At 37.3% G+C, this 27,008-nt stretch overlaps 1 protein-coding gene across 1 annotated transcript; it reads right to left on the minus strand.

The window, feature by feature from the left end:
• Positions 1–22,203: 22,203 nt before the first annotated feature.
• LOC110928914 (putative leucine-rich repeat receptor-like serine/threonine-protein kinase At2g24130) lies at positions 22,204–25,806 on the minus strand. The gene is made up of 2 exons (XM_022171963.2): positions 23,251–25,806; positions 22,204–22,882 (listed from the first exon to the last, which is right to left on the minus strand). The coding sequence occupies exons 1-2, from the start codon at positions 25,766–25,768 to the stop codon at positions 22,521–22,523; spliced, it is 2,880 nt and encodes a 959-aa protein (XP_022027655.1). The 5' UTR covers positions 25,769–25,806; the 3' UTR covers positions 22,204–22,520.
• Positions 25,807–27,008: the final 1,202 nt, after the last annotated feature.

Here is a 27,008-nt window from a genome sequence, read left to right on the forward strand (position 1 = left end):
CTCAAGATCCCTACAACATTAGTGATGCATACGTTAGGGAAGTTTTAGAGAATCCATACCCGTACCAGGCCCCTATGCCTCCGTATCAGGAACCCGTACCTCAGTTTACAAACCCAGTCCTAGAACCTGCACCCCCAATGAGTGCAGAAAATGTCCAGGAACTTAGGACTTTTGGGGAGGAAATTTTAGAAAGCAGTGATAGAATGCGACAGGTGGGAGAACGCCTCGTATGGAAATACGATGAGCGTAATATGGATTTTTGGATGAATCCATATCAGTGAACGTGATGACAATACGGTAATAGTAATAATAATATAATAATATATGTGTGTATGTGTTAGAAAAAAAAAACTACGGATGCATACTATTAGTATTGTAGCTTTACATTTCAGTCGGTACTGTAATTTTTATTTCTGTACTGGTGTGTATTGATGCATACTATATAAAAAGAGTAAAAGTCGCAATGCTCGACGCTTTTGGTTAAAAAGTGCGTGTCATGTGATTGGCTATATATAAATATTATTTATGATATTAATATTTGGTAAATGTCTAAAATTCAGATGGCCGACGCGGGAAATCAAGAAAATCTGAATAACGATAACCAGAGTAATATTAACGTGGTTAATGAGAATTCGGACAATAATAACAACGGAAATCAAATGGATAATAGTGCCGTTCAGCATATTGTGGCACAGGGAATTATAGATGCGATGCCATTTATTATTCAAACAGTTCAGGAAGCGAATAATAAAAGTAAGCATAGCAGTAAGCGACCAACTGAACCAGAAAACAGCGTGAACAATGGACCCATACTTCAAGCGCCCGTTCCCAAAAGAAGAAGAACCATGCCACATGGTTGTTCTTACAAGGAATTCTGGTCCTGCAAACCAATAGAATTCTCGGGCAATGAAGGACCCATTGCAGCTTTACGCTGGATAGAGAAAACTGAGGCAGTTCTGAAAATAAGCAAGTGTGCTGAAGAGGATAAAATAATGTTTGCTTCAAATCTGTTTAAAAACGCAGCCTTAGAATGGTGGAACACTATCCTCCAATCCAGAGGAAGTGATAGGATTTCTAATATGGAATGGGAAGAATTCAAGAACATGGTAGAAAGGAAATTCTGCCCTCCCAACGAAAAAGAACAGATAGCAAATAAGTTTCTGAATCTAAGAATGACCGGGGTTGATAGTAAGGGTTATACTACCACATTCTTTGAATATGCTAGGATAGTACCTACCCTTGCATCACCTGAACCGGTATTAATCTCCCGTTATATCTGGGGATTAATTGGAGAGATTAGACATGTAGTCAAGGCAGCTAGACCCCAAACCATAGAGGAAGTTGTAGAACTAGCCAATACCTTGACAGATGAGTTAATCCGTACTAGAGAAGAAGACCAGAGGAGAAACCTAACCCAAAGGCTTACTCAAGAATTCCGTTCTGGGAATTCCAATCGTAGGAATGTAGGTTCTACCTCTGCACCCTACTGCAAAGCCTGCAGAAAGAAGCATTCTGGAAGATGCTCTACTTACTGTAATTTTTGCAAGGCCCCAGGACACAAGGAAGAGAATTGCAAGAAGAAATCCAGTAATGGAATGTGTTTCAATTGTGGAGAAAAAGGTCACTTTAGGACAAACTGTCCGAAATTGGCTCCAGCTGCAACCAACAAAAATCCTAAAAATGCCAGAGCATTCGTGCTAACTACAGACGAAGCCAAGATGATCCCAGACGTCATTGCTGGTACGTTTTTAGTTAATGATATTTTTGCTAAAGTATTATTTGACTCTGGTGCCAACCAAAGTTTTATTAATACTTCATTTTGCAAACTCCTAAATCAATCATTAACTAAACTACCACAAGAATGTCTAGTAGAAACAGCAAATGGAGAAACCGTTAAAATTTCTGAAATCTTGCAGGGAGCGAGAATAGAAATTTTTAATCAAAAATTTATTGCAAACCTTTACCCAATGAATCTGGTAGGATTTGATGTCGTATTAGGAATGGATTGGTTAATAGCCAACAAAGCAAATATCTTATGTGATCAAAAGTCAATTCAGATAAAATCACCAAGAGGAGAAAAGATCACAATTAAAGGAGATAAACCTTTTAGATCCACTAAATTCATCTCTGTGATGAAAACTGCAAGTTGTATAAGAAAAGGATCTATAGTGTATTTGATTTCAATAATCACTAACACTAAAGGAAAAGAAGTAAAAGATATCCCAGTAGTATCCCAATTTTCAGATGTCTTTCCAGAAGAATTGCCAGGACTACCGCCAGACAGGGAAGTTGAATTCAGAATTCATTTGTTACCAGGAACAGCACCGATTGCCAAAGCACCTTACCGTTTGGCACCCGCGGAAATGCAAGAACTGAAGAAACAACTAGACGAGTTGTTGGAAAAGGGATTCATACAGCCAAGCTCATCGCCATGGGGAGCACCGATTTTATTTGTTAAAAAGAAGGACGGATCAATGCGTATGTGCATTGACTACCGGGAATTGAACAAAGTCACGATTAAGAATCGGTACCCATTACCGAGGATCGATGATTTGTTTGATCAACTTCAAGGAGCTCGATTTTTCTCTAAAATCGATTTAAGATCAGGATATCATCAATTAAAGGTACAGGAAGAGGATATTCCTAAAACCGCATTCAGAACAAGGTATGGTCATTATGAATTTACTGTCATGCCATTTGGTTTAACCAATGCCCCAGCCGCATTTATGGACATGATGAACCGAATATGTAAGCCATATTTGGATAAATTCATAATTGTCTTCATAGATGATATTCTAATTTACTCTAAAAGTAAAGATGAGCATGCAAAGCACTTGCACTTACTTTTAAGTTTATTAAGAAAAGAAAAGCTTTATGCTAAGTTTTCAAAGTGCGAGTTTTGGTTAGAACAGGTACAATTTCTCGGACATTTAGTTAACCATGAAGGAATTCATGTAGATCCAACAAAAATCGAGGCAATTACCAAATGGAAAACCCCAGAGTCACCAACTGAAGTTAGAAGTTTCTTAGGATTGGCAGGTTATTATAGAAGATTTATTCGAGATTTTTCTAGAATAGCCATTCCTTTAACTAAGTTAACCTGTAAATCTGTTAAGTTTGAATGGGGACCAAAACAAGAAGAAGCCTTTAGAATTCTTAAGCAAAGATTAACCCATACACCAATACTAGCATTACCAGAAGGAACTGAAGACTTTGTAGTCTTTTGTGACGCTTCTAAATTAGGTTATGGATGCGTATTGATGCAACGTCAAAAGGTTATAGCTTATGCATCTAGACAGCTTAAGAGTCATGAAGGAAATTATTCGACCCATGATTTGGAATTAGGAGCCATAATTTTTGCCCTTAAGATTTGGAGACATTATCTTTATGGTAGTAAGTTTACCATATTCACAGATCATAAGAGTTTAAGATATGTCTTCGGGTAAAAAGAGTTGAATATGAGACAGAGACGCTGGATGGAATTACTTAGTGATTATGATTGTGATATCCAGTATCATGCAGGAAAAGCAAATGTGGTGGCTGATGCTTTAAGTCGAAAATATCACGAAAAACCAAAAAGGGTACGTTCTCTTAAATTAAATCTACAAGTAGATTTAAACAGTCAAATTAGAAAAGCACAAGAATCAGTAATCAAGGAGGATACTGAAAAATTAAAAGGAATGATTAAGGAATTAGAACAAGGAACAGATGGAATTTGGAGGTTCCATCAAAAGAGAATGTGGATACCTAAATTAGGAAAATTACGTCATCGTATATTAGAAGAAGCCCATAAGTCTAAATATACGGTGCATCCAGGAAGTGATAAAATGTACCAGGATTTAAGGAAAAATTTCTGGTGGATAGGAATGAAAAAGGATGTAGCAGCTTATGTTTCTAAATGTTTAACTTGCTCACAAGTTAAAGCTGAACATCAGAAACCCTCAGGATTGTTACAACAATTAGAAATACCAGTTTGGAAATGGGAATTGATAACAATGGATTTTGTTACCAAATTACCCAAAACAAGAAAAGGTAATGATACAATCTGGGTGATTGTAGATAGATTAACCAAGTCAGCTCATTTCTTACCAATGAAGGAAACCTTTAGTATGGAACAATTAGCCAAATTATATGTAAATGAAATTGTTTCATTACATGGCATTCCTTTATCAATTGTTTCCGATAGAGATAGCCGTTTTACTTCTCAATTTTGGTCAAGTTTCCAAAAAGCAATGGGAACCAGGCTAAAGCTAAGCACCGCGTATCATCCTCAAACAGACGGACAAAGTGAAAGGACAATTCAGACAATGGAGGACATGCTTAGAGCTTGTGTAATTGATTTTGGAGGTAATTGGGACGAACACTTACCTTTAATAGAATTTTCTTATAATAACAGTTATCACACAAGTATCAATGCTGCACCATTCGAAGCACTTTATGGACGAAAGTGCAGAACCCCAGTCTGTTGGGCAGAAATTGGGGAAAAACAATTATCTGGACCTGAGATAGTACAAGAAACAACTGATAAAATTATTCAAGTCAAGGAACGACTGAAAACAGCACGTGATCGCCAAAAGAGCTATGCTGATAACAGACGCAAACCATTAGAATTTCAAGTAGGAGATAAAGTGTTATTGAAAGTTTCACCCTGGAAAGGAGTGGTAAGATTCATCAAAAGAGGAAAGCTTAGTCCCAGATATATTGGACCTTTCAAAATTCTTAAAAGAATAGGACCTGTAGCCTATCAGCTACAACTGCCAGAAGAAATGGCAGGAATACATGATGTATTTCATGTATCCAATCTTAAAAAGTGTTTAGCTGATGAATCACTCGTAGTACCTCTCAAAGATATAGAGGTTAATGAGCAACTCAAGTTTGTGGAGAAGCCTCTACAAATTGAAGATAGGAAAATTAAGAATCTCAAGCACAAAAGACTAGTTCTAGTCAAAGTAAGGTGGGACTCCAAAAGAGGACCTGAATACACGTGGGAACTAGAATCAGAAATGCAAAAGAAATATCCACACTTATTCCAGTAGATCTCGAGGACGAGCTCTAAAACAAGGTGGGGAGAATATAACAACCCTCGGTAAAACAGACATCCTCATAATAGTTCCGACACCCTAATATATTTTAAAATATCTCAATGTGTCTTTATATGCACCCCGTATGTGAAAACCGAGCCCCAAGATAAATTATACTATATAAAATAAATAAATACAATAATTATTAAGTTGAGGCGGGCCGCGTAGGGCCTCACCTCAAGTTAAAGCGGGCCGCGCGAGTGTGTACCAGTATATCGCCAAAACCATAAGCCCAAGCGGGCCGCGTACATGTTCGGTTTAGTTGATGCGGGTCGCGCGTGTCCTAAATGGTGGCATGACCCGGAGCCGCCACGTGTCCAGCGCGTGTCGAACCTAGTGTGTGAGCCGGACAAGCTAGTCCGTTGACCGAGATTGACGCGGGCCGCGTAGGCCCTGCCCAAATGTCACGCGGGCCGCGTGGGAACCAGATTTCACAACTATAAATAGAAGGCAACGGGCCTTCAGTCTGCTCGTTCAATTTTCGATTCTCAATCACAATTTCTGTAGTAGTGTTATTATACCCGGGCATTATACCCCCTAAATTAGCGAGGTTCTGCTACGATGTAAGTATTATAACCCCTGGAGACGTATTAGATACGCTGCCCGATTGATCTAGGGTTCCGTAACGGCTGTCGTGGTTCTGCCCGACGTAGTCGTTGGAATGCCGTCTCGGGTAGGGTATTACTAATGTTAAAATGGGTTATTATACTAACACACGTGCATTTGTGTAATTTATAGATTATCTCCAGGAAACCCTTACGAAAAACCTAAAACAGCAATGTGAGTAATCCTCTTTTTGTGTAAACCTTTTTGTGAGTAATCTCCTTTTTGTTAACTGTTTTTACAAAACCTTAAATACCTTTCCATGCAAATGACAGTTATTGAGTATTTGTGAAGAATACAATTATAGTGGGTATGTTGGGGTTTTGTATACAAAATTGGTTACTGGCGTGGTAACATCCCATATGTTGAGTATGACCGTACCACTAATGTTAATTGTGATGTCTTGGATACAAATGTAATTGCGGATGTGCCCTCAATACTGCAAATTGGTTTTTACCTAAACTTGATTAAACTGGGATTCACTCACCAGTATTTTCCACTGACAAAATGTTTTTAAAACGCGTTTCAGGTAACAAAATGTGAAAGCCAAATAGAAGCCAGCTGGACAGCACTGAAGGCTTGGAAAAGTGGCAATAAAGTTACCTAAGAATAAAATGGATGTTTTTATTAAATAAATAGGATTTATTCCTATGAAACGTGTGTATTGAAAACTTGGGTTTTTACCCATATGTTTAATGTTATAAACATGGTGGTTTACTCTGATTAAAATATTTCCTAACTACGGTCCTGATGAAAATTTCCGCTGCCAAATTGGATAAATGAACGTGATACCACCGAAACTGGCTCACGGCCGCCCGTTCCCGGGAGATAGGGATCGGGGGTTGTGACAGTTTTTCAGGACTGTTATCTTCTTCAGAGATCCAGTTGATTGAGATTTTCTTCAATACTTACAAATAAAGTTTCCTAACAGTTTCCCCCTAAGTATTGTAAGAAAATGAACTATCTCATGAAAAAAAAATTCCAAACAGTGGAAACTTAATATTTGCAAAATTTAAACCAGTTACTAGAGTTTTTTGAAAAATAAATGACATAAAAGATAAAAGTAAACTATTTCTAATTCAGCTTTACTCTCTTATGCATATCTCCTGTCTTTATCTTCTTTTTGTAGGAGATGTATTTGTTGCAGCTGTCATACATGTCTTTATACCATCCTCTTGCTTGAATCCATTCTTCAATCATTTGCTCAATTTCTTTCCTGCTTCCTTCCAAGTTCTTTTCTATCTTTTGAAGATGTTCCTGTCTTCTGTTCATGGTCTTTAAGATATACCTCAGGGTCTGATTTGAGTACTTACAGATGTCCACACTTCTGAACAGAGCTTTGTTATTGTCTTGATCTCTGAAGATTACACCATATTCTTGTTCTCCATCTTTGCTAGTTTGCATTATGATGTCTCCAGATCTTGCATCATCTAGTATTTCTGAGGGAACTTTTGTCTTAGGTGATCTAAAATACACCTTCTTGTTGTGCACATGCTCATAATTTATGCATAGATCAAAGTCTGAAAAATCCATCCTTTCAAATAGCAGTATTCCAGCTTTTGATATGCCATTTAATGCCCTTCTGACCTCTTGGTTATTTTTCTTTTCCTTTTCATAGTTATCCTTCATGAACAGAATGTCAAAAGGATGCAACTAGTCAGCTATTTCTTCATCAGTCACTTTCTGTTCATCCCCCTTTTCTCTTTGAAGTGTGTATCTGTTTAGTACAAACGTTCCCCCTATATCCTCAGTTGCTACTTTCACTTCTTCTACCTTTAGAATTCTCTTTACCGGATTTTCATTGTGCTTGTGAATGCTGTAAGGCCCTCTTTTCAGTCTTTCTTCTCTTAAGCCCAGCCCGGTAGGAGATAGTGATCTTGGTATTTCATCTTCCTTTGTCAAGTAGTAGCCCACCAGATTGTATTCAGGGAATATCATTACATCTCTGGCAATTTCTTTGACCATGATAGACTTGGATTCTGAGATTTTCCTCTTTACAATTTTTGACTTTGCTTCAGACTCTCCTTCCTCTTCCCATTCCTTCATTGTTTGTATATTCATGTATTTGCTTATTGCTGAATCATTAGATATTGTTGGATTTGGAACAACAGCCAGCATCTTCAAATTTGTAATTACATGAGGTTTTGCAGCTGTTAATCTTTTCAACATTTCTTCTTTTGGAATATCTGGAGGTGGCCCCATCACTGTGGTATCAGCTTTGGTGATTGGTGTGCTTGTTGATTGTTGAGGAGTTGAACTTCGAGCCTTCTGATGTGAACTTGAATCAGGAATTTGCTTCATGAGTTTTTGAGGATCCACTTTGGCTAAACTTGCAACATTGAATTGCATTCTCTCCATTAGTTGTTGTGTTTCCCTCATCAGTTTTGAGTTGTTGGCCATGTTCTTTTGAGCTTGGTTGAATTCATCTTGAGCTTTCTTCTGATTTTCAGCCCATTCCTTTGACAGCTTCTCAAGGGCATCTGTGATACTGTTGTTACTTACCCTTAGAATGGCAATTTCTTCTTCCAAAACTTTATTTCTACTGCTTGACTGTCTTGACTCCATCACATTCACAACTTGTGTTTTGATCTTTTCTATTTCTGTGAGAATCGTCTGAACTTCTGATGCAGAAATGTTTAGTTCTGGTGCTTTTTCTTTCATCTTCTGAAGAGACTTCAATGCTTCAGAGTTATCATCAGTTTGTTTCTTTATTGCTTCCACTGATTCTGATAATATCTTCATTTCAGCCCTTTGACCTTGTATTTCTGATAGCAACATATCGAGTTTTTCTTCCACTGGATTTCTTTTGCAGATCTTGTAAGCTTTTTCCAACATTGTTTCCAGATTTTCTTGATTCATGGGTTTTTCAGGGATATTTGGAACAACAGATGTTCCTGCTAACATACCAGCTGCAAACACATTTGCTGCTGTTTTGGAAATGATAGGATCACTTTTTGCTTCACCAGAATTTGGTGCAGCTTTAAGTTTACTAGTATCATCTCCACCAGTGGTGAGTGACATACTCTCATCCTGGATTTCCTTATGTCCTTGAATCAAATTAAGATGTGATTCTCCATAAGTTTTTAAGGTAAACATATCACCTTTTTCCAGATTTCCTTGATCAATTTCCTGATCTCTATCTGTTGAGATCTCATACTCTTCCTCATTTTCTGATTCAGAGTTGAGATTATAAGCACTAGTAACCTCTTTATCAATTTCAGTTTCTTTATGTTCGAAGTTGTAAGAAACATTTACTGAACTTTCTGAATTAGTTTGTTTTGAGTAAGTATCAACTAAAACAGTTCTTAAGAAAGATGTACCCGCGATATGAGATTCTTCATGATGTATTACTTCCGTTGTTTCAATTTCAGTGCCACCAAATTGACCTTCTTCATGAATTCTTCCAGCTATTTGTGATTCTGCATGATGTTCTTGTGCTGACTCTTGTAGTATTTCAAAATCTGGATGAATTCTTCCTTCATGAATTTGATCATTTTCAGCATCATTTGATGTGTTGGTAATCATCAGAATTCTCTCTCCTTCTGCTTCTTTTGATGATTTTGACTTTTGTTCTTCATCTCCTTCCAGTGATGAGGAGCATTTGAAAACTTCTCTGCTGGTTCTTTCTGGTATGGAGTCTGACTTGTTTAGAAGAGTCTCATGCTGTATTCTGAATTGTGAATCTGGTGAAATGAAACATAGCATGCTTTCTGGCAATATGGGAATACCTTTGTCAGATTCCCATCCATGATTAGAACTCCAGGCCTTCATTGTGTTTGATCTCCACAGATTTTCCAGAATTGGAATTTCCATTTCTCTTGCAGCAAAAGTTTCATATATAAAAACAGAAATTAATCTCGGATATGGCAAATGTGAGATTATTTTTCCATTTTTGGTGATGATTGACCTTTTGATCAGGTTAAAAATTTCTAATCCATAATCAATTCTGAACCCAGTTATGAGTCCATACATGATTGTTAGAATAGCTTGATTAATCTGATCAGTTCCTCCAATTTTTGAAGTGAGGCATTTGTTTAATACTTCCATCATCACTTGCCATATTGCTGGTAGTTCATTCCTTCTGATTGAACCAATTTTGTTGACTTTCTTGTTCTTGTAACCAAGTTCAATAATAAAGCTTAATAGCTCTTTCCTGCTTGGTGCTTCGACATAGTTATCAAGAATGGGTAGTTCAAGCCATTCTCTTACCCTTGCAGGAGTTAATGTTATCGAAACATTTTCCCATACATGGGCAGAGAGTTGGTTTTCTTCAACTTTATCAAAGGTGTGAACAAATTGTTGCAGCAGTTTTTCTGGTACTTCTTTCTCTTTTGTTAGAGCTCCTGTAATTGGACAGTTCATGAGATATTCTATCAGAAGTTGGCATCTCACATCATATTCTGAGTGCTCTGTATTCAACATCAAATTGTTTTCCTTCATTGGCAGAAATTCATCATCGTCAATGAAAGGTACATCATGTTGAACAATTGGGATGTTGAGGTTTACTTCGGCCATTTTGAATTAGGGTTTGAATTTTAGGGATTTTTGAGTGAGGTAGAGAGCTTTGCTTTGGTTTGAGACTTGTGAAGTAGGTATGATCCTTTTGAATTTTCTGCTATGGGCTATATATAGTGAGAATTGTTAGCAGAGTGTTTGTGGATTTATGGAGTTGAGAGCATATGGATCGTGTCATGTAGTGGTGGTTAAAGGATCATTAATTGTCTTTTATACCATTTGATCATGGGATGTCGGTTTTTGATTCATGATATAACTGTTAGATCGTGGGTATCAAAACTTTAATGATGATTAATCGTGTAATCGTGGTTGTGCCCTTTTAACTTTTTTTTTCACTTAAATGCTTCATCCGGAAAAAAAAAAACATTATCGGTTGTATGACACCTTTCCTTCTTTGTGGACCCTACCCTGTTGAGGAGGTCCGATTAGCTTTCTTCATCTTCGTTTTCTTTTTAAGTCAAAATTCCATTTCTTTGATCGTCTTTCTCTCTTTTGATCAAATAAAGTCAACAGAAGTCAACAGAATTTGATGTATTTCCCCCTCAATTTATCACCCTTTTTTTAAAAAAAAAATTCAGTTCTTTCTGGTGAACTTGAATCAAATTCTGATAATTTGATGAAGTTTCTGATAAATTTTATCAGATTCTGATGATTTATCAAATCCTATCAGTTTTTTATTTGATTCTTACCAGATTTTCCTTGAAAGAGAAAAAAAAACTTATGTAGCAAGATTTAAAGCAAAACATGTAGCATTTTTGATACCATATGAACATATCTACTACATACCATCTACATCTATAAGACCTATTCATGAAGGGTTTTTAATCAATATCTATTCCATCTCCATATTCAATCTCAAGTAGTACCCATTGTTCAGTTACTAAACCAAAATTTTTATTTGTTGGTCTAAGTAAAGCTATGCTTGTATTTTGCTGAAGAATCAGTTCTGCTCTTTGATAACCAGCAGGAATTCCACCAAAGTCCAGCTGACTTGTGATTATCTTCATTAAAAAGGGTGGATACATCAAAAATGGCCTGCTTGACCACATGTCGCTTGCAAAGTCTCTCATTAGATAATAAGAGAAGTTGTAAGGAACTTTCAATGTGATAGCTCGGCAAATTTCTAACAATTTGTTAGACACTTCATGATGATTTATGGTTTTCCTCGAGAAGCATGCACCCAGTTGAGTGATTAGAAACTGCCATGGTTTGATGAAACCATTTTTGTTGATTGCTCTTGGATCATTTTCAGGGTTGTACCCCATGTGCTCCAAAGTTTCTTCAATCTCATCTTCTGAGAACATCAGAACATTGTTGTCATCATTGAGTTGAAGAGCTGTTCTGATTGTCTTTTCAGTTATTCTGATCGTTTGATTTAGAACTTTACTTTCAACATATATCCACCCTCTATCTTGACTTTCTGACAATTTTGCATTTTGCCAGAATGATTGAAGAATTTCAGGGAATATTGTTATGTTGGCAGTTAGAGCATTTCCTAAGTTACTCGCCATAAGCATGTTTACCACAGCTTGGCATCCATCCCAGAGAGGACCCTCAAAGCTAGTTCTGAGTCTGAGGTTGTGGTATGGATGTAAAAGAAGTGGGAAATGATCAGCTTGTATGGTAAGCATTTTTTTAAGTGAAGATCTTTATCTGTGATGAAGGAAATGAAGAGATTTTTCTGAATGAAGGTGATTGCCTTTGCTTCATGGGGTAGACATATATAGCAAATTTTAAGAACTGTCATTAATGCTATCTACCCACTGAATCTTGTCTGCCACAATCTTAGTTATTTTATTGTTTTATCAGGCGATCTCAAAAATAACCCAGATTGAACCCTTCTACATTAAATGATTTAGGCGACTATTTTTCAGTTTTCTATCATGATTGCCTACTGTTGTCATTTCAGTGTAGTTAATGAAGAAAGAAGGAGAAAAAAAAATCTCTACGCCTAATGATAATATTCAGAAAATCTTCTGTCATGTGACGTTTGCCAAATAAAATAAAATAAAATAAATCAAAATAAAAAAAATATGAATTTGTCAATTTTGAGTTATGACTAAAGGTGATGAAATGTATGAATTTGTTCAAATAATTAGTCGTTAAGAAGCTTTCTGATTTGTTACCAGAAATTCTGATAATTTGTTAGATTTTTCTGATGATGTATCAGATTTTCTTAAATTTTATCAGATTTTCTGATATCTTATCAGAAATGCAAATCTTTTGATTCTTTTTATTCAAACAGGTTACAAAACACAAAGAACTTTATCACAATTTTGACCATGATTTAGCAGAATGTACCTTAAGCCTTTATAGGCTACTTTCTTCAATGGTCAGATGTTCCTTTCATTTCAAAAATTTACCATTTTACCCAGCTTTGAGACAAAGTTGCTGAGTAAGCTCCTAGCTCCAGTCATATGCTTGGAGCTTCCTGAGTCGCAGTACCAGATCTGCTGCACATGATGGTCCTGAAATGAAATGATTAGAGGGTTTTAGGTACCCAGGCATGCTTGGGTATACTTTCTGATGATATTCTGGTTCTATTAATTCTTCTAGATACCTTTCATCAGAATTTCTGTTGGATGCTGAGCCATTAACAGAATTTTTGTTTTTCTTTTGGAGATGGTGTTGAACAAGCTTCAGTATTTCAACACACATACATGTATCATCAGAAATTTCTGATTTTCCTTCTTGTGATGGAATGTAGGGATAGTTTTGAAAAGATGAGTGAACTGCTTCTGGAGTTTTTATACAAACTCTTGACTGCATTCACTTCTTTTTGGTTCAAAATTTGTCTTATTAAAGGAGTATTCAGAACATGTTGATTTACAAGTTTCAGAATCAGATTCTGACAAGTATTTATCAGAAATCTGTTGAGTTGCTTTTACAAAGACAGTGGGTTTTTTATTGTTTGTTTTTACATAACCCAACCCTTCTCCTTTGTTCTTTGGAGTGGACCCTATAAAACTTATGAATTCTTTTACTTCTTGAAAACCTCTTACATTAATTTCTTTATCATTGATTTTTTTGTAAAGATTTCTTCTTTCATTTTCATAGAACTCAATTTTAGCTCTTTGATCTAAACTTTGTTCTATCAGTAATTGGTTTTCAAGAATGATTTTATTCAAAGTCCTCTGTAACTCATCAGATTTTTTACCATCTGATTGATGTTTAACTTGCAAGTTTAAAAAATCTGACCTGAGCTCATTTAGCTTGTGTTCAAGATCAAGATTGTCTAAACTTACCTGTTGTCCTGAAATCTTTGATATGTCATCAGAAAGTGCCATGAGACAGAAGTTGGCCATTTCTTCTTCTTCTTCATCAGAAGAGTCATCAGATAGCCATGTATCTGTTCCAGCAATTAAGCTAACTTGTTGTTGTTGCTTTTTAGCTTCCTCAAGATTCTTTTCATAGTAAGCAACATCTTTCAGCTTCTTGGTCTTACACTCAGATGCATAATGACCTTTTTGCTTACACTTGTAACACACCACCTCAGCCTTTCCCTTATCATTAGATCTAACATTTTCTTTAGATCTATCATCCATCCTCCTTTTATCACTCCTCTGGTACCTCTGGCTTCCTCCCCTCAACCTCTGCTCAAATGTTTTGGTGAGCAGTGCTATTGCATCAGCAAAGGCTAAAAAATCTGATGATGAATCAGAAGTTTCAGTGGCCTGGTTATTTGATGGTTGTGGATCATTGGAAGTGGTTTGTCTTTGTGAGTTAGAGATAAGAGCTAAAGATCCCCCTCTTTGAATGGTTTCTTCAAATATTTCTTCCTCTCTGGGGATCAAGATGTTGTATAAGTCATGAAGACTCATGTTTCCTAGTTCTAAAGTTGAGGACAAAGTCATTGTGAGACTTCTCCATTCTCTAGGTAAAGCATCAAGAAATTTAATGTTTCTTTCATCATTTGATTTAGTTATTCCAAATTTCTTTAGCTCGTTTAAAAGTTTTGTGAACCTTTGATATGTATCATTTAACTTTTCATTAGGTAAACTTTTAAACCTTTCATAGGATGAGACGTTGTTTGTTCTCTTATTTCTCTTCATCCTTTCTCCTCCTTCACAAAGATTTTCCAACTGATCCCATATTTCCTTGGCTGATGCACAAGCATCAACTTGTGAAAATATGTCATTGGGGATGGCCATTATTAAGAGTGATTTTGCTCTTTCATCCCCTGCTACCAGTTCCTTGTCTTCCTCACTCCAAAGTATTTCACTTTTGGGAGCTCAGGAGGCAGGGATAGCAGGTAGTTGGTCAGTTGCTGGAATTGCTGGTATTTAAGTCATTGGTATATGTGGACCCCTTTCAATGGATCGAAACAGAGCTCGGTCATGACCATTAAGGAAATTGACCATCCTGATTTTCCATTGGGGGTATTCTTCTCTGACCAGAGTCGGAGGTTTGGACATAGAACCAATGTTAAAAGCATTATTCCAGGTTTGAAAGCTGACTATATTTAGAAAAAAAAAGAAGAGCGATTGATCGTTTGAAAATAATTTATTCAATCTGCTCTGATACCAATTGTTGGACCCAGTATGGCCTTAACAACTTCTTTTTTTCGTAATATGGCAAGTGATTTCAGTATATGTGAAAAAGATGTGCGGAAATGGAAATCAGACTTTCAAGAAACAAGACCTACAGAATTATCAAGTTTATATCACTTTGAAACAAATTAGTTTAACAAGGTGATTGTAAGATTATTATCTAATACAAATGAATCTTGATTTCTGTGGGTGAGAAGAGCAGTTGAAGTTTGAGTGTATGTATGTGAATGCTAAGCTTCAAACTCAAGTATCTTCTGCCTCTCGAGCCTTCTATTTATAGATGGCTGTGGGCATGAATAAACAATTGTTTATTCATGCAATAAGTCCTGCATAAAGTAGCAATTTGACATATTCATTGAATCCATCGTTCAAGTTGCATTTGTAATCATGAAAACCAATAATGTCATGCTTCGGTCATGGGTGGCAGGATAGAGTTGTGATTTTAGACAAGTGGGTCTGTCATCAGAATTTCTGATAAGCCACTTCATCAGAAATTCTGGTGAACAAATCATCAGAAAGTTCGATGATCAGAATTTGTTAGAAACTGATGATATTTCATCAGAAATATCATCAGATCCATCAGAAACGACCTTCTCTGATAATCCAAATCAACTCTTTATCAACTTGAGATTCTTTGTAGTAGATACTTTGCTTTTTGGTTGTCCCAACTATTTTTCTTCATCTTGCTGTGTTTTTCAGGACTGTTATCTTCTTCAGAGATCCAGTTGATTGAGATTTTCTTCAATACTTACAAATAAAGTTTCCTAACAGACCTCCTTCAATACCCAAATGTATTGGATGGCGGGGGTCCAAACTCTTTGATCCCCTCATAAGTTAAACTACTATTAATACTATAACCCGACTACTTAGGACTGTATCCCTGCTGACTCAGACTACTTAGTCGAGGGTAACGTCACCTTCAAAAGAGGGGCCTACCATAATTTGCATTAATAACTTAATTAATTATCTTTCAATAATCCGACCCTTTAGGATGGTATCCTTGCTGACTCAAACTACTGGGTTGAGGGTAACGTCACCTTCAAAAGAGGGGCCTACTACAATAACTAAGATAATCTCTTAAACAAGTGCAAAAGTGTGAAAATAATCAAAGGTTACACTATACACGAGTCGGATCCAAGTGCTTCATCTTGTCTATCTGTTTTTATTTTTATTTTTCAGCATTTTAGTTTGTTTTATTTTCTTAGTTTAAAATCTTTTTCTAACATTTTGATTTGATTAGACGTTGAGGATAAACCGGTACTAAAAGCTCTTGTGTCCTTGGACGACCTCGGTATCTTACCAACAATATACTACGTCCACGATGGGTGCACTTGCCCATATGTGTGTTTAGTGTTAGTAAATATCGTGTTTTATAAATTTAAAACTTGACTAAAAAGTGTAAAAAGGGCTTAAAATATATACCTAAAACATATTACACTTCACGCACACCATGTCCCATAGGTGTCAAAACGAGAAGATGTGGTGGCAAGAAGGTGAAAGGTGGCACAATGTGGTGAATTGTTGTTGTCCAGCGATTTTTCTGTTGTCTGGCACCTCTTGCAGACCGCAAGGGAAATCCTATACGGTCCGCAGCGTGTCCAGAAAATCTAATTTTTGGTTTTTGGCATTTCAGACCCCTCAACTTCTTATTTTAATCTTTTGGAAATTCTAACCCCTCAATTTTAACTTAGTAATTATGAGGAAGGTTTTAAAACACGTGTCACTTAGAAGTTCATCGAGAATTACCGGGTGTTACAATAGAAGGGAGATAGGTTTTAGCATTGGGCGAATTTAGAATGGCACCTCTCATTGCAATGCTAATGGAGTTCCTCATAAACATAAAACATACAATTGCACCTCATCCATTTCTCAAACATTATTTGCTTAGCATCAAAGCTATCTTTATGAAACTGTGGAGGTTCATCATCTCTTAATGCACAATTGAAGTCCAGCAAGGCAAGAGTTAACATAAGGGAGTCTTTCCAAGCAGATAAATTATCACCGGTCAATGGTGGAATCCCATAATTAGGAGCTATAGTGGAAATAAGATAAGAACAATAAGATACTTAACCATAAACTAATTGTCACACCCCGACCCGCAGCAGAATAGGTTATCGGGGCATGTTTGGGTTGACCCAAAGCTTATGGCTTGCTATTACGTGTTTTAAATATTCATTAATCTAAACTGCATGTTTCACATAACAAATAATTCAAACAAACAATTACAAATGAGACATTTATCATAACCACTAAACTACATTTATTCGTTTCTTGTTAACTAAGGCTCATCCTATGTCCAATCTTCTTTTCAAGTCTGTTCACCTGTATCATGTATAAAAATAGTTTTTGGGTCAACAAAAGTTGGTGAGTGACCCTTATTGTTATTAGAAAAAAAAAATTTAGTTTGGTTTACTGAAAAAACGTGCGTTAACCAATGTAAGTAAATATGTTGTATGTCATATGTCATATGTCAAATCTCATAACACAACCTCAAATAATAAACAAACCAACTAAAATGATTCAAATGAATGTATGCATGTTGCACGATAGTATGGTGTGCTAATGAATGTATGTATGTTGCACGGTATTATGGTGTGATGCAAGGTCTAAGCTCAATCAAATGGCGCTGACCTCGTGTGGTTGGTAACATCAAGTTCCGCTCATAGGTAATGGGGAACAGACGAGCCTATGATGATGTGATATCCAAAATGAATGAAATGCACCAAATGATAAACAACCAAACAACATATAACACATATACTTCACATAATGGTAATTACATGTATTTGAACTTGTAAAATGCGATAAAGATATGGGACACATGATACACCCCAAAAACATATAAATAAAATAAAAAGGGGAGTTGTAAGATTCACTCACAGTGGTTGCGTAAAAGGATTCCTTGAAAATAACGCACGAGGAAAGATAGGGAAAAAGATTCCGAATGGACGAAAGCGGTTAACCTAGATGATTAAAATACCACGCAACGATCTTATTAATATTTAGGTTTACATTTTAATATTTATTGTTAACAAATATTATTTAAATATTATTATTAAACTCATTATTACATTTAATGTTATAAAAGTGATGTGTGCGGGTGTGTATATATTTTTTAGTATATTTTTAGCTCTTTTCACTCGCCAATTCAAGTTTTAAATTTATAAAACACAATATTCTACTATCACTCTACACACAAGTTAGGGCAAGTGCACCCACGCGGATGTAGTATAGTGATGGCAAGATATCGAGGTCGTCCAAGACACAAGATCTTTTAATACCGGCTTATCATCAACGTCTAATCGAATCAAACTTTGATAAAAGATTTTTAAAACTATAAAAAGATAAACTAAAAATAGAAAATAAAATAAAAGTAAAAACAGATAGACAAGAAAGAATCACTTGGTTCCGACTTATCTTTCATGTATCCTCTTGATGATTTCCGCACTTTGGGCATTTTAAGAGATTATCTTAGTTATAGTAGGAGGCCCCTCTTGTGAAGGCGACGTTACCCTCAACCTAGTTGTTTGAGTTGGAAAGGAAACAATCCCACTAGGTCGGATTATTGAAAGATAATTAAGTAAGTTATTAATGCAAAATGTGGTGGGCCCCCTTCCAGGCAGTGATCACCCTCAACCCTTTGGTCTGAGTCAGCAGGGATACAGTCCTCGCCGGGTTGGTTTAAAGTTGTAATAGTAGTTTATAGATAAGGGATTCAAGCATTTTGCACCTCTCTCGTGGTGGGTAATGCCCGCTCCGATTCATGAGGTGTTACTAAGCTTGAACCAGGTTCTCGCAGGATCTATACACTGAACGAGACATAAAATTTACCCAACCACCCTTCTAACCCCCTTCCATGAAATTAACGCGCTTTATATAGACCATAAAGACACGAATATGTGAATCAAAAAACTAGTTATTAAAGTCATTAATAGATACCCAATTAAAAAGTTGCCAAAGATTGGAAATCATAAAAGAAAATACATAAAAGATTTGTCTTCACCAAGTGATGTAAGAGTTTAGCCAAGCATGGCCTTTGTTTAACAAAGACTCTTACTATCAATCTTGGATCCCGATGATGGTGGATGATGGTGGTGGATGATGGTGTTGTAGTGGTGGTGGAGTGGTGGCAAGTGAGAGAGAAGTGGTTTGCCAAGGAATGGTTTGGAATGGAACCAAGCACATCTATTTATAGCTGAAATCAGAAGCTCCACCACGGCCCGTGCCCGCCTGGCACGGCCCCGTGGTCATCTCTCTCTCTCTCTCTCTCTCTCTCTTCCACATTAACTGCTTGTTAGGTCTTGTACTAATATGGCCCCGTGTGTCAATGGCACGACCTGTGGTCAATGTGCTTACTGTACTATCGCAGATTCTTAAAATCTTTGAGTTGACCATGCCCCGTGTTGGCTTAGCACGACCCCGTGTTGGCTGCCAGTTTTGTCCTTTGCTGTTGTTGTTTCTTCTGCACAGCATCCACCCTCGGGCACGGCCCGTGTCTAGTGGACACGGCCCCGTGTCAAGTCTTCTGATATTGTTATTCTTGTGGTTAGGATGTGAATTGGGGTTTGGCGAGTTGTGTCAATTCCTCCTTCTTTGTATTTATGTTGGTTTTTGTTGTCTTTTTGCTCATTTTGCACATTTAAGCTCTTTTGACCCTGTAAATTAAAAAGGAGCAGAAAAACAAGCTTTTTCCAACATTAGCACTGAAAAAGGGTTGATTTTACGCCGTATTTGATATAATTTATATGTTGTATTTTAAGCACATCAAATACCCTCACACTTGAATCTTTGCTTGTCCTCAAGCAAAACTCTATTACGTGGCTTACACACCCAAACGGAATAGGTAGAAGAGAAGGTTTTGGCCTCATCTTTAGAGTGTCGGGAATCCAAGTTCTAAATTTATTTGTTTTTTATTTTATTTACAATCTTATTCGTCATGATTTATTTAAAACACAAGGTTGTTTTTGTGGGTTTGGAAATGAAAAGTTTTTAAGGTTCAAAGGGTTTAACTAGGGTTATGTTTTTGATGCCACTCCCTTCATCTCAACTTCCACCATCCATCATACCTCTGTTTGATGCCATTGAGCTTCAAACTCAAAACAGCTCCTCTCAATCACACATTAAAGAGAGTACAACTTCCACAATGGTTGTGTCTGAATCACCTCAATTGGTTATCCCACAAACAGCTGAGGAGGCTACACCACAAGGATTTTATGAAATCCTTGTTGGTAGTTCAAGTGGAGCAGCTACTACAGATTTTAGATCCACTGATCTACATCTGGACAGTAGTTTCATCAGTAAGACTCCCTTGAAGGTAATTTCTTCTATGGGAACCAAGGTATCCACTGGTGTGTTCTAGCTAACCACTGGTGAGATTTCCAAGATAACCACTGCTGAAGAAAGAAGTCCTTAGTACCAAGAAAAGGGGCATCAGTTGATGAGACTTTGGAGACTAATCCTGGTCCAACAACTGATACAACCACCACTGGTGGGAAATCAGATGATCCCATTAATTTGGGTGATGGTTTAAAATACCAAGATTTGAAGGAGAGGTTATCTTCCATTGAAACCACTGTTCTTACCATGAATCAGTCAATACACACTTTGATAGAAGCTTCCAAAAGTCAACCAACACATCAACAATTATCCCAAGAGCTCTGGAAATCAGTCCAGCCCATTCTTACTACTCAAAGGGAACTTGCAAAAATTCAACATAATACTCACATGGCATTGATCAGAAATATGGTTGAAGCAAGGTATAAAAATACTCAGGCTGAAATCAAGGCTATCAAAGATGCCTTGAGAAAGATGACTGGCACTACCCCTGCACCTATCTTTGAAGATGATGATGATCAAGATGATGCCAAAAAGGGGGAGAAACATGATATGAAGAAGTTTGGTAGGCCTACTCCAAGGCAAAAGCCAACTCAAAAGCTAGAGCCTGAAAAGAAGTCTTCTGCAACCACTGCTGGAACATCTGTCAAAGAAAAGAAAAAGGGAATTGACGAAACCCTGAACATTCAAGCAGATGAAGAGGCTGCAAACAAAAAGACTGTCCAAAATCAGAAGGCAACAAAGGAAAGGATTTGGAAGAAGGAACAAACGGAATTGAAAGATTGGGAAATCAAAACAAAGGATCTTGGCACTTCCAACATGAAGAAATCATTCAAACATAATAAACCACCACTTGCCACATTTTCAAAATCACAACCACAAAAACAAACACCTGAAAAGCAAACCCCTACTGGTCTCAAAACTAGTGCTGGTTCAGAAAAGACACCCACTGTTACACCTAAACCAACACAACCACCACAAAAACAACTTGCCAAAAAAGCAGAAAACAAAACCATCCTCACCATGAACTTTGAATTACAATTCAAAGGGCAAATCATCTGTTGTAGGGGGGATTGTTGGCCCTTGTAATCAAACCTAGAAGAACAGATAATATTGAAAGCCAAAACTGGTTCTGTACAGTTGATCATCAATAAGCAATGCGTGTCCTAAGTTCCCTCCAATGGCAGTGCTTCTATCAATTGATGACTCCAAGTACTGATCTCTCAACAACTGATCTTTAAAGAACTGCAGATTATAAAGACTAAAGACCTAACAGCTGTTGTTTGTCAAAATACTGATGAAGTCTAAGTACTGATAATTCAAGGCCTGATCAACCATTGAAGAAAGCACTGATCTGCAACATCAGTGCTTAGGCAACAACAGTGGAAAGCGACATCGGTGTTTTATGTATCAGTTGTTTATTGTAACAGTGTTTTGTATAAATCAGTGTTTAGAGGTTGTTAGTCTGTTAGATGTCACTATCTAGGTGACGTCAGCATTAGATACTCAGTGGTTAGGATTGTACTATAAATAGAACAGTACATGTACTGTTCTATTAGCTCTTTTGCACACACTCATCTTGTACGAACTAACTGTGAGCTCAGGCTGAGGGGGAGTTTAGTGTTGCATGCATGCATAGTTGAACCTTGTAATTCATACAATCATTCGATTAATGAAATCATGTTTGCTGAAAACTATTCTCCTGTGATTGTGTTATAAAGTTTACTTTCTATTTCCGCTGCAATTCATCTCTGTTTCACTTTCTTACATTAATCACCTGATTAAACAACATAATCAAAGAAACTCAGATCCTAACACTCTAATAGTCCGTCAGTGATCCAAATTTGCCGTTAAAAAAAACTAAAATGAACGACAGAAAGAATAATTTAATGTCAACAAATGTCACAACAACGATTGAATCACTATTTTACCTGCTAATAATAAGTTTAACAAATAATTTGAAAGATTTAATTAAAGATACTATATCATTAAATAAAAAGCTAAAGATTTAATACATAACTTTGTTCTAATCTAAGGGACCCATTAAAATAAAATATTAATATTTATTTATTATGGTAACTCTTAATCAAACATGTTGGAAGTTACATGTGAAAAAAAATGTTGTAATATATCCACAACTAGTAGTGTTATTGTATACTTTTCAAAAATAATAAAAAAATAAAATAAAAACATTGGCAAAATTCCATTAGTCTTTTTTGGCATGCAATCACTCGGCAAAGAAAAGTTCCATGATGTGACCAAATCATGCAACTCACTAAAATTTGAGTACAACTTTTCTTGCATAAGTTACAAGCAAATAACAACACCCTAAAATGAATTAACATAACTGAACAAGAATACAAGATCTCACTAAAACTTTTTTTTTAATCTCTGAATTTAAATAGGAATGTTAGTTGTTTATAAACAATCAGTATGACTAAGAGTTAAGATACTCTTTCCATGTAGCTATCTCGTGTGCCACATCCAGCATGGTCGGTCTAGTTGACGGGTTGTTTTGAGTACAAATCAACCCGAGTTCAATGAGCTCCAAAACCATGTCGTGCAATAGGTTAGGATTGCGCGATGTGGCATTAGTTGTAACTAATGGATAGTTCAAAAGTGTCTGTTTTATGATGGGTTCAAGCTTGTGCGGGTAGTGGGTTTTTACCCACTCATGCAAGCTTGAGTTTTCGTAACAAAACACATCTGTAGGCCGTTTTCTTGTCACCATCTCCAATAACAAAACCCCGAAACTGTAAACGTCTCCTTGTGATGACGCTCGTCTACCCATACCGTATTCTGTATTTTAAAAAAAATACAAAAAAAAGATGTTAGTATTATACAAAAAAAGTAAATGTAAAAGATTTTGGGTCTAGTTAGGATTGGATTCACCCATTAATAGTTTTATGTATCCTTTTTTATATTTTTAAAAAACAACAAAGTTGTTTTATACAATTTCTAATGAAATTATTACAGTAAACATATCTTTAAAAATAAAATAATTTAGCAGGTTTTATCATAAAGAATAGCATATTTGAACCTTGTTAGGTGACTAAATTTGACCCGTTACAGATAAAACAAAACTAAAACTAACTAATTCGTAAGTAAATAAATCGAAACGAGTAGCATCATGTAGCTATATCGAAACTAATGCACGCGTTACTTACCGGGAGCAATGTAACCGATTGACCCGCAAAGTAAACCATCGGTCGAGCTAGCCGAAGGGGAGCCGGAAACGCCACCCGCCACCGGGAACTTCTCAACCTCCTCTTTCACCAACTTAGCAATACCAAAATCAGAAAGTACTGCATGCATGTCATCATCAAGAAGAATATTGCTTGGCTTTAAATCACAATGAGCCACCTTAACAGGTGCATAGTGATGCAAATAGACTAACCCTTCAGCCACATCACTTAATATGCTAACCAACTGGACCAAGTTGACGTGGATCACCCCGCCACGTGGGTACAAATGATCCTCAAGGCTCCCGTTCTGCATTAATGGCAGAACGAGAGCCTTGAAATCCGGTCTGCTACAGATCGTAATGATCCGTATCAGATTCCTGTGCCGAATATTCTTCAAAACTTCACATTCTTTATTAAAACTCGCGGTTATTTCTTCGGCTTTCACATAACTTATAACCTTAACCGCTATCTTCGTGTTGTCTTTTAAAATACCCTTGTAAACTTGCCCGAAACGACCTGAACCGATCAAACTGGAGCTTTTGAACCCTCCTGTTGCTTCCATGAGCTCTTGATGAGAGATTTTTGGGTAGTTTTGTTCTTTTCTTTCGTCGTCTTCTTCGTACATGCTGCTTCTTCGGCTAAACATTTTTACAATTTTTCGCTTAGATTTCGACTTGAAAACAAGCGGAACCAAAAACATGAGCAGGGTTGCTATGCCGAGTACGGTAAGCAAAACCGGCAATGGAATGAAGTGTTTTTTCGTGTTGTTTTTGCAGATTGACATCCCCAGGACCGAACTGCTGCACAGTTCGGGATTCCCGAGGAAAGAGTCAATCTGCAGAAACGGGAACGATACGTTCCCAGAGAAATTATTGAACGAAAAGTTCAATAGTTTCAACGTCGCAGATGTCTGGAAAGATTCCGGGATCTTTCCAGACAATCTGTTCCACGAAACATCAAATGTTTCGAGAAATGGCAACTTCCCAATTGAACTAGGAAGTTGCCCTTGGAATGCATTTCTGGAGAGATTTAGGAGCTCGAGCGCAATGCAGCTTCCGAGCTGCGTTGGAATCGGGCCCGAAAAGTTGTTAGATGATAAGTCCATGGCAAGAACCATGTTCATCTTGCTGAGCTCCGATGGTAAAGGTCCATTCAGGTGGTTATATGAGATGTTTAAGTACAATTTCAAGGTGCTCAACCTTGCGAATTCGGTCGGGATCGAACCCGAAATGTGATTATGAGAAAGATCAAGAATCTCAAGGTTCACACATTGTGCAAGGCTTGTTGGAATCGTTCCGACGAAACGGTTGTTATGAAGCAAGAGTCTCCGTAGCTGGGAAAGACTCGAGAAAGTGTCGGGAATGGAGCTCGAAAGGCGGTTTTTCGATAAGTCAAGAAGACCCAACTTGGAAACGTTCCCGAAACACAATGGGATTTCTCCAGAAAGCGAGTTGTTCGATATGTAAAGCCGCTCGAGTTTCGCCATTTGGCAAAGTTCCTTGGGGATCGTTCCGTTGAGAGAGTTGCTAGATAAGTTGAGTAGGGTGAGGTTCAAAAGATTACTGATATTGGGAGGAATCGCTCCCGATATCTGGTTGTCATCCAGATGTAGCTGGACCAGACTCCTAGAAAGATTCCCAATGATATCGGGAATTTTTCCTGAGAGTCTGTTTCCAGCTAACTCGAGTTCCTGTAAATGTGGAGAGTTTGTCAAACCCGAAAAGAATCTCTCAAGAGGACCCGAAAACCGATTGTAAGACAAATAAACAAACTGTAGTTTTGACAAGTTTTTCACAATCTCAAATGGTAACTCTCCTTCGAAAAAATTCGACTCGAAATCTAACCATTTCAGCTTTGTGGAATTAGCAAGTGCTCGAGGTACCCGACCCGTAAGTTTATTCGACCAAAGAAGTAGAAACCGTAGCTCTTTAACATCGCATTCTTCATTCAACGGTATATTCCCGCTAATCGAGTTATTCGATATATCGACATAGTCTAAAGAAGACGACCCGTTACAAAAAAGTCCCAATGGGATATCGCCTTCGAGCTTATTACTTCCCATATCAAGATATTGCAACCCCCGAAGAAACCCCAACTCGAACGGGATCCTCCCTCGTAGAAGATTCGACGATAAACTCAACTGTTTAAGTCCGGAAAGATACCCGATCTCTTTCGGTATCCCACCCTCAAAGAAATTCCTAGAAAGATCCAAAACGGTTAACCGGGTAAGTCTAGAAATAACCGGAGATATAGTACCATGGAGCGAAGCTCCACTAAGGTCTAACTCAAGAACAGAATCACGATTCTCATTACACGTGATTCCGGTCCAGTTACAGAAATGAAGTTGTGAAGAGTTGTTCCAGCTATGTAGTACGTTTCCAGGGTCAGAAGTGACCCTGGAAGCGAAGGTGAGGAGAGACGCTCGATCATTAAAATTTCGAGCGTTTTCGTCTCCCGAAACAATGGAAAACAAAACTAGAAAGATAAAAAAGGAAATCATTTTTTTTTGGTGGGAAGTGAGAAGAGAATAAAATGATGAGAGAATGAAGAGGGAACAGGAGATGGATATATAGGTTAAGTGGATAAAGGATGTGATTAGAATTATTAATTCATTGTTATTGTTAATTATTTATTAATTAATGTAAGTTACTTTGTGGCCTAACTACGGTTCTAAATATTTGGTGGCCTTAATGTATGACCATATGAAGTCAACGAATGACAGTCGGCCGCGTGGGAAAATTTGGTACACTGTATCAGCCGTTATATATTTATGAATAAATAAAACAATTATAGCACAATAAATTATTAAATTATAATCATTAATTTAAGGTGGTCGGAGAACCGAAATTCGGGAATGACCGTAAGACCACCTGAAAGGACAACCTTGGACAAAGCTTGTATCTGTTTCGGTTGCTATCGTATTGCTTAGGGGACTAGGGGTGGTTCACTAGTGATAGAATTTATCACTCACAAGCACCAATCAAGTTTCGCGATGTCATTGACCATTTTTCCATCACTCACAACCATTTTTAGTGGGGGTGGTCATCACTCACCACCACACCCAACAATTTCCCCCCAACCAACAAATACCCTCACAAAAATAAACCATAACGCGTTGAATACATCACGAAAATCGGTTTCCGTTATACTATCACGCGTTGAAGAAACGACCGGCGGTGGGATTTTATCAAGTTCCACGCGTTATTCTGGTTTCCGTTATACTATCACGGGACCAGCTCGTCCCCTCTTAGGTCCGTCCTATGAAGCGTAGGTACATAAGGGCTTTCATCCAATCCAATCATCCATACCGATGGAGTGTTATGTACTACCTAGGTCTGTCTTATCTTATGAATTTTAGGGTCTTTCATCGACACCAATGAACGGTTATATATATAGGGTAAAGTTCTTGTACAAATAATCTTAACATACTAAACATACAAATTGAAGGAAAACTCAAAAAGACAAGGTGGCATTTTTGTAATTATCAATAACTATCAAAGTTACTCTACAAATATACCTAAAAAAACCTAACCACTCCCCCCACCCCCAAAAAAAACCTAAACCCCCCACCCCCCCCCCCCAACCCCCCAAAAACCTAAAAAAAACCTACCCCCCCCACCCCCCAAAAACCTAAAAAAACCTAACCCCCCCACCCCCACCCACCCCCCAAAAACCTAAAAAAAACCTAACCCCCCCCCCACCCCCCAAAACCTAAAAAAACCTAACCCCCCCCCCCCACC

This window comes from Helianthus annuus, chromosome 3, assembly GCF_002127325.2.
Source record: "Helianthus annuus cultivar XRQ/B chromosome 3, HanXRQr2.0-SUNRISE, whole genome shotgun sequence".
NCBI lineage: Eukaryota > Viridiplantae > Streptophyta > Magnoliopsida > Asterales > Asteraceae > Helianthus > Helianthus annuus.